This window comes from Ambystoma mexicanum, chromosome 6p, assembly GCF_040938575.1.
Source record: "Ambystoma mexicanum isolate Mex_15411 chromosome 6p, UKY_AmexF1_1, whole genome shotgun sequence".
In the NCBI taxonomy this organism is placed as follows: domain Eukaryota; kingdom Metazoa; phylum Chordata; class Amphibia; order Caudata; family Ambystomatidae; genus Ambystoma; species Ambystoma mexicanum.
Genome location: NC_090935.1, coordinates 1,119,080,705 through 1,119,093,531, shown reverse-complemented (window position 1 = coordinate 1,119,093,531; position 12,827 = coordinate 1,119,080,705). Strand labels below are relative to the sequence as shown.

At 49.1% G+C, this 12,827-nt stretch overlaps 1 protein-coding gene across 2 annotated transcripts in view; it reads right to left on the bottom strand.

The window, feature by feature from the left end:
- The window catches only part of SPATA6L (spermatogenesis associated 6 like), a 721,724-nt gene that overhangs the window by 135,251 nt on the left and 573,646 nt on the right, over positions 1 to 12,827 (bottom strand). For both annotated transcript variants that reach the window (XM_069625723.1, XM_069625724.1), the window contains one exon: positions 2,668 to 2,861. In XM_069625723.1, the coding sequence (XP_069481824.1) occupies positions 2,668 to 2,861 (194 nt within the window). The remainder of the gene's footprint in view (positions 1 to 2,667; positions 2,862 to 12,827) is intronic.

Genomic DNA, 12,827 nt, shown 5'->3' with positions numbered 1-12,827 from the left:
AGTAAGGGCTGTGCCCGAGAGGTGTGAGAGAACGAGCACGTGGCAGAACGTAGATAAGGCACAGGAGCAAAGTGGCAGACAAGCCAGGGAGAGGATAAGGAAAGGTCTCCGTAGGAACAAGCACATGGTAAAATATCAAGTTGGTGGGCCAAAGAGGCAGCAGCGAGGACTCGGAGAAATAAATCCAGATACTCTAAATGGCCTCCTACCTTGGTGAGGGTCTGGGCTTTTTTGAGATGCCAGCTCAGACTTCTTAACTTTCAAAGATCCCACTGGCAGTGGTGGTCCCTGAGATTTAAGGCGCCGGGAAGCAGACACCCCCACGATACGCAAGCTACAAAAGACACAGACAAGATGTCCCAGAAGATCAAAAGAAAAGAGAAGGGAAGGAACCCTTCAAACAAGAGACTATGCATGATGGGTACATTTCTGTTTGCTTACTATCTGAAGCCATACTACTGTGATACTATAAGTTAATTGCCATTGCTTTCAGAAACTATCATAATCAATAAAAAAAACTTTTAATCTGAACTCTTTGTGTGGAGTCTTCTGTGCAATCCAACTGGCTTTGTGACATAGATCAAAGAGAAAATATGACACCAAAGTATACGCTTTATTTTGGTCTGGATGGGTAATAATAAAAGCCTGCAGGCACAGGGTCTTTGGGTTTCCTCTAAAACTAAAAGGGTTGCACATCCCTCAGAACTATCTATGCAAACGATATTATTTTCCAATCTGGAACCGGCATCCCTCTGGAACCTTTATCTACACTTCCTGAGGGATACAGCACTCAGCATGTTTCTTTATTCAAAACACTGTTTCAAGAATATAGCGTCCAGCTCTCTTCTTTGCCCAAAACATTCTTGGCGATACAGCACCCAGCTCACTACTTGGACCAAAACACATAGATTTAGTGGCCAGCTTGCTTTTTTGCTCACCTTAACTCAAGGCGTCTGGTACCCAGCTCACTATAAGCATATAGTGCCCAGCTCACTTCTAGGATTATAGTGCCCATCTCACTATGAAGGATACAGTGCCCAGGTCATTTCCAAGGATACAGTGCCCAGCTCACTATCAGGGATATAACACCATGCCTGCTCTTCTGCTAATCACCCATGAGGGCCGAAGTCAAGCTCACAGGGTGTGGTGCTGCAAGAACTCTCCAGGACCTTTTAGCTTTTGTAAGACATTCAGCCTGCTCAGGTCTTTCAAGTCTCACAGGTCCTTAAAGTGGTGTTTGGAAACATTGGGGAATCCCAAGGAAATTTGTCTCTCTGAGAATCTCTCTAGGGTAAGGTCTAGATTTGGCTACAAGAGGAGTCACCATTAAGGAGGATGGATGAACTCTGTTTGTTGAGGTTAGCTATAGGTAGACGACAGACATCCAGAGTGGAATTAAGCCCTGTCAGGATCTTGGGTTTCGGGTTGATTGACTAATTCAAGTCATGTATAAGGTGCATTGCTACAAACTATACTGCCTGGATGTCGTAGAGCTATTAATCCTTTGAGGTACAGTTCCATCAATGGTAGACAATGAATGACTTATTGACATATTCAAAATAACACTTTCCTAAAAGTAAAAACAAGATGTTATTCTCACTTTGAGTGTAAGGAATCCAGGATATAAATAGTTGGTATAACACCTTATTTTGGGCTTACACAAATGTTGTATAGCCAAATCATTTAATAAACATGGTGTCTAGGATACAAAGAAATATATGCATTGTACCTTACCGAACTTGCCAGCTGTCATTTTGGGCTGCTTCTAGGCAAGGTTGTGCTTGTCTGTGGTGCGTTGCGCTAAGCCCAATGTATTTTCCTTCCACAGGAAGAGCTATTGTAATGCCTGAGGTGAGTAGAGTGAACCTATTATGTCACAGATTGGTTTGAGAATATGGGATATTTTCAACATGAAATATGCATGTGTTACAAACATGTTTCATTCTTGAAATACTGTATCATTACAATTATGTGTTACCATTACCCGTACCCGCAACCCCACCCCCCGTTAAAACAAGTAGAACATTTTACATTTTTTGCGAGATATGGGGACAAATTATTTCACCCTTTTGAAATGTACCGGGCAAAGGATTTAAAGAGAATGTGCCTCTTAAAAACGAGTATTACGGGGAGTGACACTCCAAAGTGATACGGAGTGATCATAACCTAGGCCACTGCGTCTATGTCCCATATAACCTTCTATTTTTAAGTTTATCCCCTTCTATTTAGGATTGAGTGTTAATTCAAAAGCATTCCACTTGTTTCCGCTCTCAGCAAGTAGCTCAGGAGTTAAGTGATTCCCTCTAACATGAGGCATGCCTGCACTTTGCAAGTTAGTATCCCGGCATTGGACACTCAGCTCTTAATTATTTTGAGATAAAAAAAACAAATAAATTCAACTGTCTAACAATGACAGCCAATTTAAAAGTACTTAGAAGTGGGAGGAATCCAGCATGAATCGCAATATAAATCCTTAATTTTATGATCAATTCTTTTTTTTAGGACTTGGCAACACTGACATGATGCAGCGCCCTGAGCAATGTATTTTACAAAAGAGTAGATGGGAAGAAACCAATCCAGTCAGTCAACAATACCATATTATATCAAAATATGTTCATTTGTCACATGGCTAGCCTTATGCAAACTGTCACCAGGTAAGCCGCTCACCGTTGTCGCAAAGGGGAGCGTCTCAGAATTGGACTTAATGGCTTCTGCCTTAGCAAGTCGGAAGGTGAAGAGGTGTACTGAAATTCTGGAGATCCTGGAGTACTCTTGTCAGGAAAATTCAGAAACTCACATGAGTCAAGAAAGGAGGATTCATCATACTCTGACATGCTCAGTTCTCCTGGGTCCATAGGAACCTACGTACAAAAGAAAGATGTTGCAAAGGTTAGAGCACAAAAATGGACATGGATATTTCTTTAATTCAGATACATATTTACATAGTAATACCCTGGGGAGAGGTGCCACACGATTACATTGCTTGGAACGCAGACTTCATTAGCTGATATAAGCCCACGTTTCCACCATGGGCTGACAGCCATTTTCCTCACTGCCATTTCTTTACCTCACCGCCCCAGTACCCGTGGCCCTGTCACCTCGCACCACACAGATGCAGTCTCTAAATTGCCTTACCATCATTCCTCTGTCCTGACCCCACTTACCTGAAGGCTGCTGCTCAGCCCCTCACCTGCAGCTCTGACATTCCGCAACAGCCGGCAATAACAAAGAAAAGGGACTTGCACAATGTTCTATATTGCATATCGGCCCTCTTAGTTTTTTATTTTTAAAATGGAATCTGACTTGAGCTGTCGGCACACCTTATTCTCTTCAAACCAATATATATTAGCACTAGGGTTGTTGGAGGGTGGGTTTGGTCAGTAACGGCCCTAAGACCACGCGATAGCCTGAGCAAATGGGCCGAGCAAATGGCTAGGGCTGCAGGGCTGTTACTGGACCAATCCGCACCCAGCCCAGTGCTTAACGCTATATTAATAACCAACAGCCAGAAATACAGATTTTCAATACGAACGTTATAGAAAGGCATGATTCTATTAAAGACACAGAGGTGAAGGATTATGCTCAACTCTACTCTTTACTTCTCGAGCAGCATGTGAAAAAACATTAAAAAATGTAATTTCCCTCGAACATTTAATGTCTTTACTAGTATGTTCTTGAAAGGACCTTTATTTCAATGTGACTCTTCTGGCCAATCACCGTCCACGAACACCTACATCCTCCCCTGAATTCCTGCCCTTCTCGTCTTTCTTTTGCTGCTTCTAACCACGTATAACTTTCGTCCCAACTGGTAAACGCCAAAACGTTAATAGAATCAAGACTCCTGTCTTTAATAGAATCAAGATTACAGGCGCTATAAGCCTGGGTAATCTTCATTCTATGTCATGACTGGAGGCAAGCATTATGCTTGTTCAAAGCTATCTAAAACCCTTGCAGCCACTGATAATACATGCTTGAAAAAGAAGGTGTTAAATGTAGCCTCCGTGGAACATTCCGCAGATTTTAAAATATCATGCAGAGAAGCACCTGCCGTGAAGGTCTTGGACACCATCGCTCCCCAGACAGAATGGGCCCCAAATATCCCCAAATCTATCCCCACCAAGTGCATGATTTCTCTAACCCACCTAAGCTACGGTGGCCGAAGCTATCGCATGAAAGGCTTCCTACGCCAGCAACTGATGCACCCCTTGAAGCCTACCCCCCCTCCAAGTAGCCTTCTCATAGTCTTTAATGCACTGAGCTACTCACAATTTGGGCTTATCTGGGAAATATGGGTAATAAATGACTGAGGAACCGCTCTTAGTTCTCTTAGCAATCTGAAAGGCTAGCCCTTCTGGGTAGAACATCTTCCTTTTGACTTCCAGCGCCTTAACATCAGAAACCCTCCTACATGAAACTAAGCACAGCAGCATTGCCAACTTACTAGAAAGATGATGTATGGACAACTGCTCATTGACCGGCCACTGCTTAAATATTCGGAAGATCACTTACACATCCCAGAGCACAGAATATCTGGCTGTGGGTGGCTTGTGCAACTTTACTTCTCGCAAAAGTCTAACCACGGGCGGGTGTTCCCCAATTGGCAAGCCATCACATTTTGCGTGTCCCACGTAAATAGCCGACCTGTATATTCCTTAGGTGGGGAAAGCTCGCCTATCCTGGGACAACTCCGCCAAAATGTTCAGGACCTGAACTACAGGCGCAGAAATGGGATGAACGCGTTGCCGTGTGCACCATTCTTCCCACTTGGCCCAAGAGGCATCATAGCTCCTAAGGGTGGAAGGCACCGATGAGTCTCTGATGCAGTCCATAGGCGACTCTCAAAAAGCCTGGCAAATCCCATTGTTAACTGAAATTCCGCATGCCAATAGCTGTAGCAACGCTGCCTGCCCCAGAGGATGCTCCAGACCTCCCAGGCTGCTCAACAGGTTCCACCCGACACAGACTCACCCTCTGGAAAATCTGAAGAATGTTCCATCGGAATCAGAAACCATACTTGAGGTTGCCACAGGGGCACCACAATCACTAACTCCGCCTGCTCCATGCTGACCTTCGCTAGAGTCCTCTCTAGTATGATGAGCAGGGGAAAGGCATAAAGTAGCGCTCTCATTCAATGGTGGAGGAACGCGTCTGTCGCACCTTCAACTGAAATACCTGGGCGTCTGTGGATTCAACCTGGAGGCAAAAAGATCTATGTCTAATTTTCCACAGAGGTTCTGTAACTGTAGGAACACTGGCCTGTGCAACATCCAATCACTGGCATCCTCCAGATACCTGAAGTTCCAGCTCGCAATCATGTTCTGTTTCCCTGGAAGATATTCTGACGCTACTGCTAGCTTCTTCTCTAGATAATTACGGCAGAAGCCCTTCGCCATCTCTACCAGAATCTTCAATCGAGTTCCACCCTAACTAGTTTATGTATCGCACTGCTGAGATGTTGTCCATCTTCAACAGAAAGCAACAGTTAGCTTTTTCATTTGCAAAAGCTTGCACCACAAAGGAACCCGCCAGCAGCTCTAAACAGTTTATGTGTAGTTTCAACTGTTCAACTGGCCATTTTCCTCCTGTCTGCAAATGACTGCACCTGGCGCACCAATCAGACCTGCCCGCGTCCGGCTCTATCATTAATTTAGGCACAACTGCAAAAGTGGCCCTGCCCTTCTAGGCTTCCATGTTTTGCAACCACCAACCAAGTTCTGCTCTCCCCTCCTCATCTAGCGGAACACATTGGTGATATAGGACTCCCCCCTGCAAGGGCCTGAATTTTAGCCTCTGCAGCACTCTGTAATGCAGGGCATGGGAATATGGCCTGAATCGAGGTTGCTAGCAGCCCCACTATGCTCGCTAGACTCCAAAGCGAAATATGCGTTTTCTGAATCCCTACTCTCAACTCTTTCTTTATTGCTTTCCTTTTCTGCTGTGCCAATTCCAGGGAGGCTTTCCTGGTGTCTGTCACAAATCCCAAAAACTCCATATGCTGCCTCAGAATTAGCTCTGATTTCTCCCGATTGACCAGAAACCCTAATGAGGTCAGCAGGGTGCGCACCCATTGCACCTTACTTACTAATGTCGCTTTGTCCTGCGCCAAGATCAGAATGTCGTCTAGGTAGACTATAATCCTGATCCCCCTGTCTCTGATCGCTTCTGCTACTGGTCTCATGACTTTGGTGAACACCCAGGGAGCCGAGGCCAGTCCTAAAAGGAGGCACGCAAGCTGCCAGCTCTGCCCTCTCCATACAAATTTGAAACTTCCTGTGGTCTTGTGCTACCAGAATCGTTAAATAGGCGTCTTTCAGGTCGAGCCTTGACAGCCAATCCCCTTTGCGCAGAATATACCTGAGGAGGTGAATACCCTCCATCTTGAAGTGCTTGTAGAAAAAACTACATTGGATCCCAGTGGGTGCCAGAATTCAGTTCAAACTGCTAACCATATGCCATGAATGCATCTTTGGCAATGCACCCGTCTATCTGAAGGACGTAGTTAACATTTACCAACCTAAAAGAAATCTGAGGTCAGCAGAAGACTCTCTACTGGTACTACACCAGGTAAAACGAGCCCGTGGACTTTGACGGGCTTTTCACACCCAAGGAGCTAAGGCATGGAATGCCTTACCCCGATCACTGCGTAACACAGAGAAAATCCTTGCTTTCAGGAAACAATTGAAAATACGCCTTTTCAATTAGCATGAATATCTGAATGTAGCTCTCTTCGTCACTGATTCTGTCTCTCAGCGCCTGGATGCCTACAGGCTTTGGCGCGGTACAAGCACAATAACAATAACAATAACAATAGAATAGCCAGCATTCGAGCTCCTTCAATTCAATGACTGGCCTCGACTTCCCATTTCTATTCACCAGGAACATATTGCTGTAGAAGCCTGTCTGCCTCGACTGACACTGCTCTATCGTGCCCTTCTCTACCAAACTCCACAGCTCTGCGTCAAGGAGCCTCTCCTCCTCACTCGACATCCTGAGCTCTTGTCGCGGTAAACTCTAGTCTGAAGCCTGCTGCCGTCTGCAACACCCAAGCATCGTCTGATAGCGCTCGCCATTTGGTTATACATAGCAATGTCCACCTCCCAAATCTGGGGTAACGCCTGCATTGTGCACTTACAGCTCACAGCGCTTTGCTGTCTGTAACCTCTGTGTCCTCTGTGACCACGTGGGTCCCTGCCTCTGGAGGGGAAAAAGGCATCAGGCTACCTACTCTCCCAGTATTGGCACTGGGTCCTTGGGGACTCCTTGTCGAGTTGAAACGACTGGCCGAACGGCCCCTATGTCGGCCAGTCCCTGCAAAAACCCTTCCAGGGAATATTTTTTGAATAGATGCTTGTGCTTTTTCTAGGGCCGTATAAGTCCCTACGAACCTGGACATCTCTTTAGTGAAGGCCTCACCGGAAAGCATGCCCTGTGCTGATTCGCCTGCTTCATAGTTGGCGAGATCCCCCAATTTGCGCAAGACTGCAGCGCCTCTCTGAGGAGAGAGCACAACTAGTGTTCCACAGAAGGCATACCACCTTCTGTGCCCAGCTGGCCGGGGTGACTGCGTCTACGGGTTTGCCGTTATCCTTGGCTCTCTCCGCCAAGACCATTATTTTGGCCAGACGGCTGCTATTTCCAGGACCGTGTCCTGGCAGCCCTGCCAGGCCCGGTCGACCCCTCTACTGACGTCCATTGTTGCTTTGGTGACAAAGGTAACCATTTTTGTGTCAAACTCTGGCTTCTCCATCACCTTGTCTGGGGCATTCCGCCCTCATCCTGAACCGCACCTCCTTCTCCAGAGGTTTTCTCACCCGTCCGTCTTCGGGGAGGGCAACCATTCTGTAGACTTCGGGTGTCTAATGTTCTCGGAGTCGAGAGTTCAATTGACAACAAATATGTATGTGGGCTGGCTTTTTATGAGCTACAATTTGTTGTGCCTATACAAATGCCTGAACGTTGCAGGCTGCTTCAATATGGAGAGCTGCACCTCGTGCTAGTAATTTTCCCTGTGGACAGCAACTGATTGTGTGCACCGACTATTCCTTTCTGTAATCTGCCCGAAATGCTGTGCAACATGCTTTCCATGTCCCACTGCGTGACGGCGTGCAAACTCGCAAGGTCCTTTTCTCAGAATAGACTGAGGATTCGGAAAGGATCTTGCGATTGTTACGGCATGTCACGTTGAGCCCTGTGGAGCGCCCGGTTACCTGGAGCAAGCAAGAAGACTTGCAGATCCAGAGTGCTCTGCGGAGGCCGCCTGCCACAGTAACAGCGTTGCTAATATCTTGCGGCCCCGCCGCCCGTTATAGATTCGGAAAATCAATACTGCACTGCAGTATCAGCGCAAGCCATCACTCGCCCGTAATAATGTTATAACCTAACCACTATTGCCTTTATGAGGTCGGGCTGCTGCTTGCAGCTGACAATAAGCATTCTATCTCGCGCCAACTCGCGTGCCCAATTCTAACCATAAATGACAGGCATATTACCCACAATGAGGTTTATAGTCACAGACAGGACATGACATGAGAAGTGTGCTGGATTATGATTGGTTTAAGAAAATAGCGGGGGCGTGGCTTGGAAGCCATGTGAGAGGACGCGCTCTTGGAAGAGCTCCTGAAGATCCTGCATTTATCCTGTGTAAAAGTGCATTGAGACTAACTTTCGCGAGTCAGGAACGAAGGAACCCGTCCATGAATGTATGCTGCATAAATATTGAGGAGCTGAATCCTTCGTAAGCCCGGCAACAACAGAAAAATTGCGATCGAAGATCCGGGAGTCACGGCCCGGACGGAGGGAAGATGGCGGCCATGCCGGACAACGGAGGAGATACATGCGGGGCGATGAAGAGGCATTCTCGTAGTGATCGGTGGCAAAGTAAGCTGTGAAGTGTGAGAATGGCCTCTGGGAGAGAACCGGCGAGTCTCGGTGGGCACCGATTACTTATCACGGGCTTTGGACAGTGACGGTCAGTGGTCGGCACTAGGACCCACCCGAGCTGACCACCCGCCTTGGGTGCCGGAGCATCGCGTGCTGGTCAAGCGGCAGCCTTGGGACGGAGGGCCCACATTGTGTAGGAACTCGCTGGTAGGGACCCAGTCGAGTGGCGGAAGGAGTGACTGCGGAGGTACACTTGGTGCGGGAGAAGCGACTCGCTCCATTGCGAGCGGAAGGTGGGCTCCTCTCTCCCGGGGTGGGGGTGAGGCGGGAGTGTACGGGCCCGCGACATACAGTGGTGGTGGAATGGCGAATAAATCCGTCAGACAGAAAGTGAAACAACCCACATTGGATGAGTTTACCAAGACACCACCAGGCCCAGAAAGTGCTCGGAGCAAGGAGAAGCCATCTGCAGGCGGCATGGCCGCCGCTAGCCCAAATCAGGACGTGTTAGTTGCGCTCGCAGAATTGAAAGCGGATTTGAAAACCGCTTGGGAAGCCAAGCTCGAAATGGTGGTGGCGGACCTGAAAACAGTGCTTGACCTCAAAGTGGGAGAAGTTCGGGAGGAGGTGAACCTACTTCGACAAGATGTGAGGACTCTGTCGGAGCGCACGGAGAGCCTGGAAAAGGAGGGGAGCGCCAACACGGCAGATTGCGCCTCACACAAGGCCGACCTGCATGTCTTGGAACAGAAAGTGCGCAACCTGGAGAACAGGGCCGAAGAAGCAGAAGGGCGCGCCCGGAGGAATAATATCCGTGTAGTGGGCATCCCGGAAGGATTGGAGGGTCACAACCCCACGGACTTCATTGAGAATATGTTGCTCCAAGAGATCACTGGGGGAGTGCTGTCGCAGGGTTTTGCGGTGGAGCGAGCGCATAGAGCACTGGCCAGGAGGCCTCCGCCGGGCGGTCCGCCCAGGCCAATGATAGCCAAAATCCTTAACTACCGAGACAGAGAGAGGATTTTGGAGCATTTTCGCAAAGGAGGAACCATCAAGAGGGGGGAGGCCACCATAACGGCCTACCCAGACTACACCATGATGGTGCAGAGGAGTCGGATGAACTTTGCAGCGGTCAAAAGGAGACTTAGAGAGGCGGGGAAGAAGTATATGCTCCTCTACCCGGCCAAATTGAAGGTGATCCACAACAACAGATCCTTGTTTTTCGAGTCGCCTGAGGAAGCCATGGGTTGGTTGGACATGCAGGGCAGCCCCCCAGGAGCCGGAGGTCCAGGCTGATGAAGGTGGCAATAAGAGTTAAGTGCGCTACGACGATAAAGAGTGCAGCCAGAAGACTATGGGACTTGAATATAGTTACTGTTATGGCCGGGGGAGGTCGGGCCTGGAACTGAATGATCAATGCACTGTTTGCACCGTACCTGTGGTTATACGAAGGAGCCTTTCGGGGCTAGTCCATTCACCCCCATTTAGTGTTTTTTAGTTAAGTGGCCGTTAGGGCGACTTTACCCTACTGGGCTCTGTGTGTAACAGCCAGAACTAGATGTGGGGGGGCCTGAGTTCCCGAGGTGGAGCTGGGCAACAGTTGGGGAGGGTGTTGGGGGGACGGGTGGGGGGAATGGGGGGTGCGGGGAAAGTTGGGGTGTACATAGCGTTGGGGAGTTTAAGTTTGACCGCGAGCCCTGGGAGTACATTTTGGATGAGATATCTGGACGGCACGGATGAGCGGGGTGGGTTGGGGGGGAGTGGGCAGGATACCAGTGAATTATGGGGGAGCTAAAATTGCTAACATGGAACGTCAGGGGTCTCAATAGCTATCTAAAACGGAATAAAGTCATGCTATACTTGAGAAGGCAAAAGATAGACATCGCATTGTTGCAAGAAACGCATTTGACCCGAGATAAACTGGAGCTGGTAAAGAAAAAGTGGGGTGGAACGGTGGTGGGATCCACGTACTCGGCTTATGCCAGAGGTGTACTGATCTGGGTGGCGCCACATGTCCCGTTTCAACTGAGGCAGGAAATCTTGGATACTGAGGGGCGCCTGGCTATGGTAAGAGGGGCAATCGAGAATAAAGAGATGTGTGTAGTGAACACGTATGCCCCGAACCAGGGCACGGCAGAGTACTATCGGACTATGAGTGCCAGCCTGAGCTGGTGTGTTGGGAGTGCGGTGTTCTGGGGAGGGGATTTTAACTGTGTGTTGGAGCCGGGGATGGATAGATCCGACGATAAAGTGACTAGGCCCGCCCCGGCAGCCCGGGCGCTGCGGACGCTGCTGCGAGACTTCGAGCTCGAGGATGTGTGGAGGACTAAGCACCCCAATGTGAGACAGTACTCACACTACTCGGCCCCGCAGCAGTTGCACACCAGGCTTGATTATATCTTTGCCACATCGGATGTCTTGACAGAGGTGTCCAGGGCGGAATATAAAGCGAGGGTCCTATCGGACCACTCGCCATTGGTGGTGGGTTGGCAATATGGCCGCCCCAGAGCGCGGATCCCGACGTGGCGTCTGCGCGCAGAGGCGCTTAAAGACCAGGTTTTCAGGGAAGATATGCGGGAGGAAATAGCTAGTTATTTCGATACCAATACTGGCAGCGTTGATTCGGCGGGAACTCTGTGGGAGGCTTTTAAGGTTGTGATGCGAGGGGTGGCGATTGCCAAATCGAAAGGCTTGCAGAATGGGGTCCTGGTTGATTTACAGAGGGCAGAAAGCCAGTTGGAACGGGCGTTGAAGAGCGAGCCCATAGACAACGAGCTGGTGCTTAAACTGCAACAGCAGTGTACGGAACATTGGGGGAGGCTCTGTAACCTAAACTATAAAAAATATATTGAGAGACAACACGCGGGAGGAGACAAAACGGGCCGTCTCCTGGCATGGCTATATAAGAAAGAAACCCCGAGACCCCCGATTAGGACGATTACTAGAGAGGATGGGAAGCAGATAGATACCCAAGAGGGCATAAACGAACAATTTGTGAATTACTATAGGGAATTGTACGGGGATCCGGGTGGCGGTGACCGGGAGGATATGCTGGAGACCCTGCAAGATATTGGGCTGCCCAGGATAAGCACGGAAGAAAGAGAGGAATTAGATGCCCCGATAACATTGGAGGAGTTGGAGGCGGTTGTCCGGCAACTACCCACTAGTAAGACCCCAGGGACGGACGGCCTGCCCAGCGAATTTTACAAAACCTTTGGAGCGGAAGTGCTCCCCCCGATGCTTGATATGCTCAATGAGGCGTTCGAGACGGGGAGGTTGCCGGAATCGCTCAGAGAGGCGGTCATTGTACCGCTCCCTAAGCCCAATAAACCCAGGCATAGTTGTGGGTCGTACAGGCCAGTATCTATGCTGAATCAGGACAGCAAGATACTAACGGCTGTCCTGGCAAACAGACTGCGGAGGGTGATAGGCAAACTGGTACACCCGGACCAAACAGGGTATGTCCCGGGGAGGAATATTACCCAAAACCACAGACGCCTCCACCGGGTGATAGAGATGGGATCCATTAGCGACGGGGAAATGGCGATAGTGTCGTTGGATGCTGTAAAGGCCTTCGATTCGGTTAATTGGGGGTGGCTGCTGACGGCCTTGAGAGAATACGGACTGGGTCCAAGATACGTTAGATGGGCGGAGCTGCTGTATAGTGCTCCACTGGCCAGGGTCCGGACGGGGGCAATCATATCCGAGAGATGGCAACTCAGCAGAGGCACTAGACAGGGGTGTCCTTGGTCCCCGATGCTGTATATCCTGGCCCTGGAACCCCTGGCACTGTACCTGCGGCAGCAGTACGACATTGTGGGTATTGAGATTGGGAGGGAAAAGCATCTGATATCCCTGTATGCGGACGACTTGTTATTGTACCTGAGTCATCCGGAGGAGAATTTACAGTATATCCTGGACGTGATGGGGAGATATGCGAGGTTGTC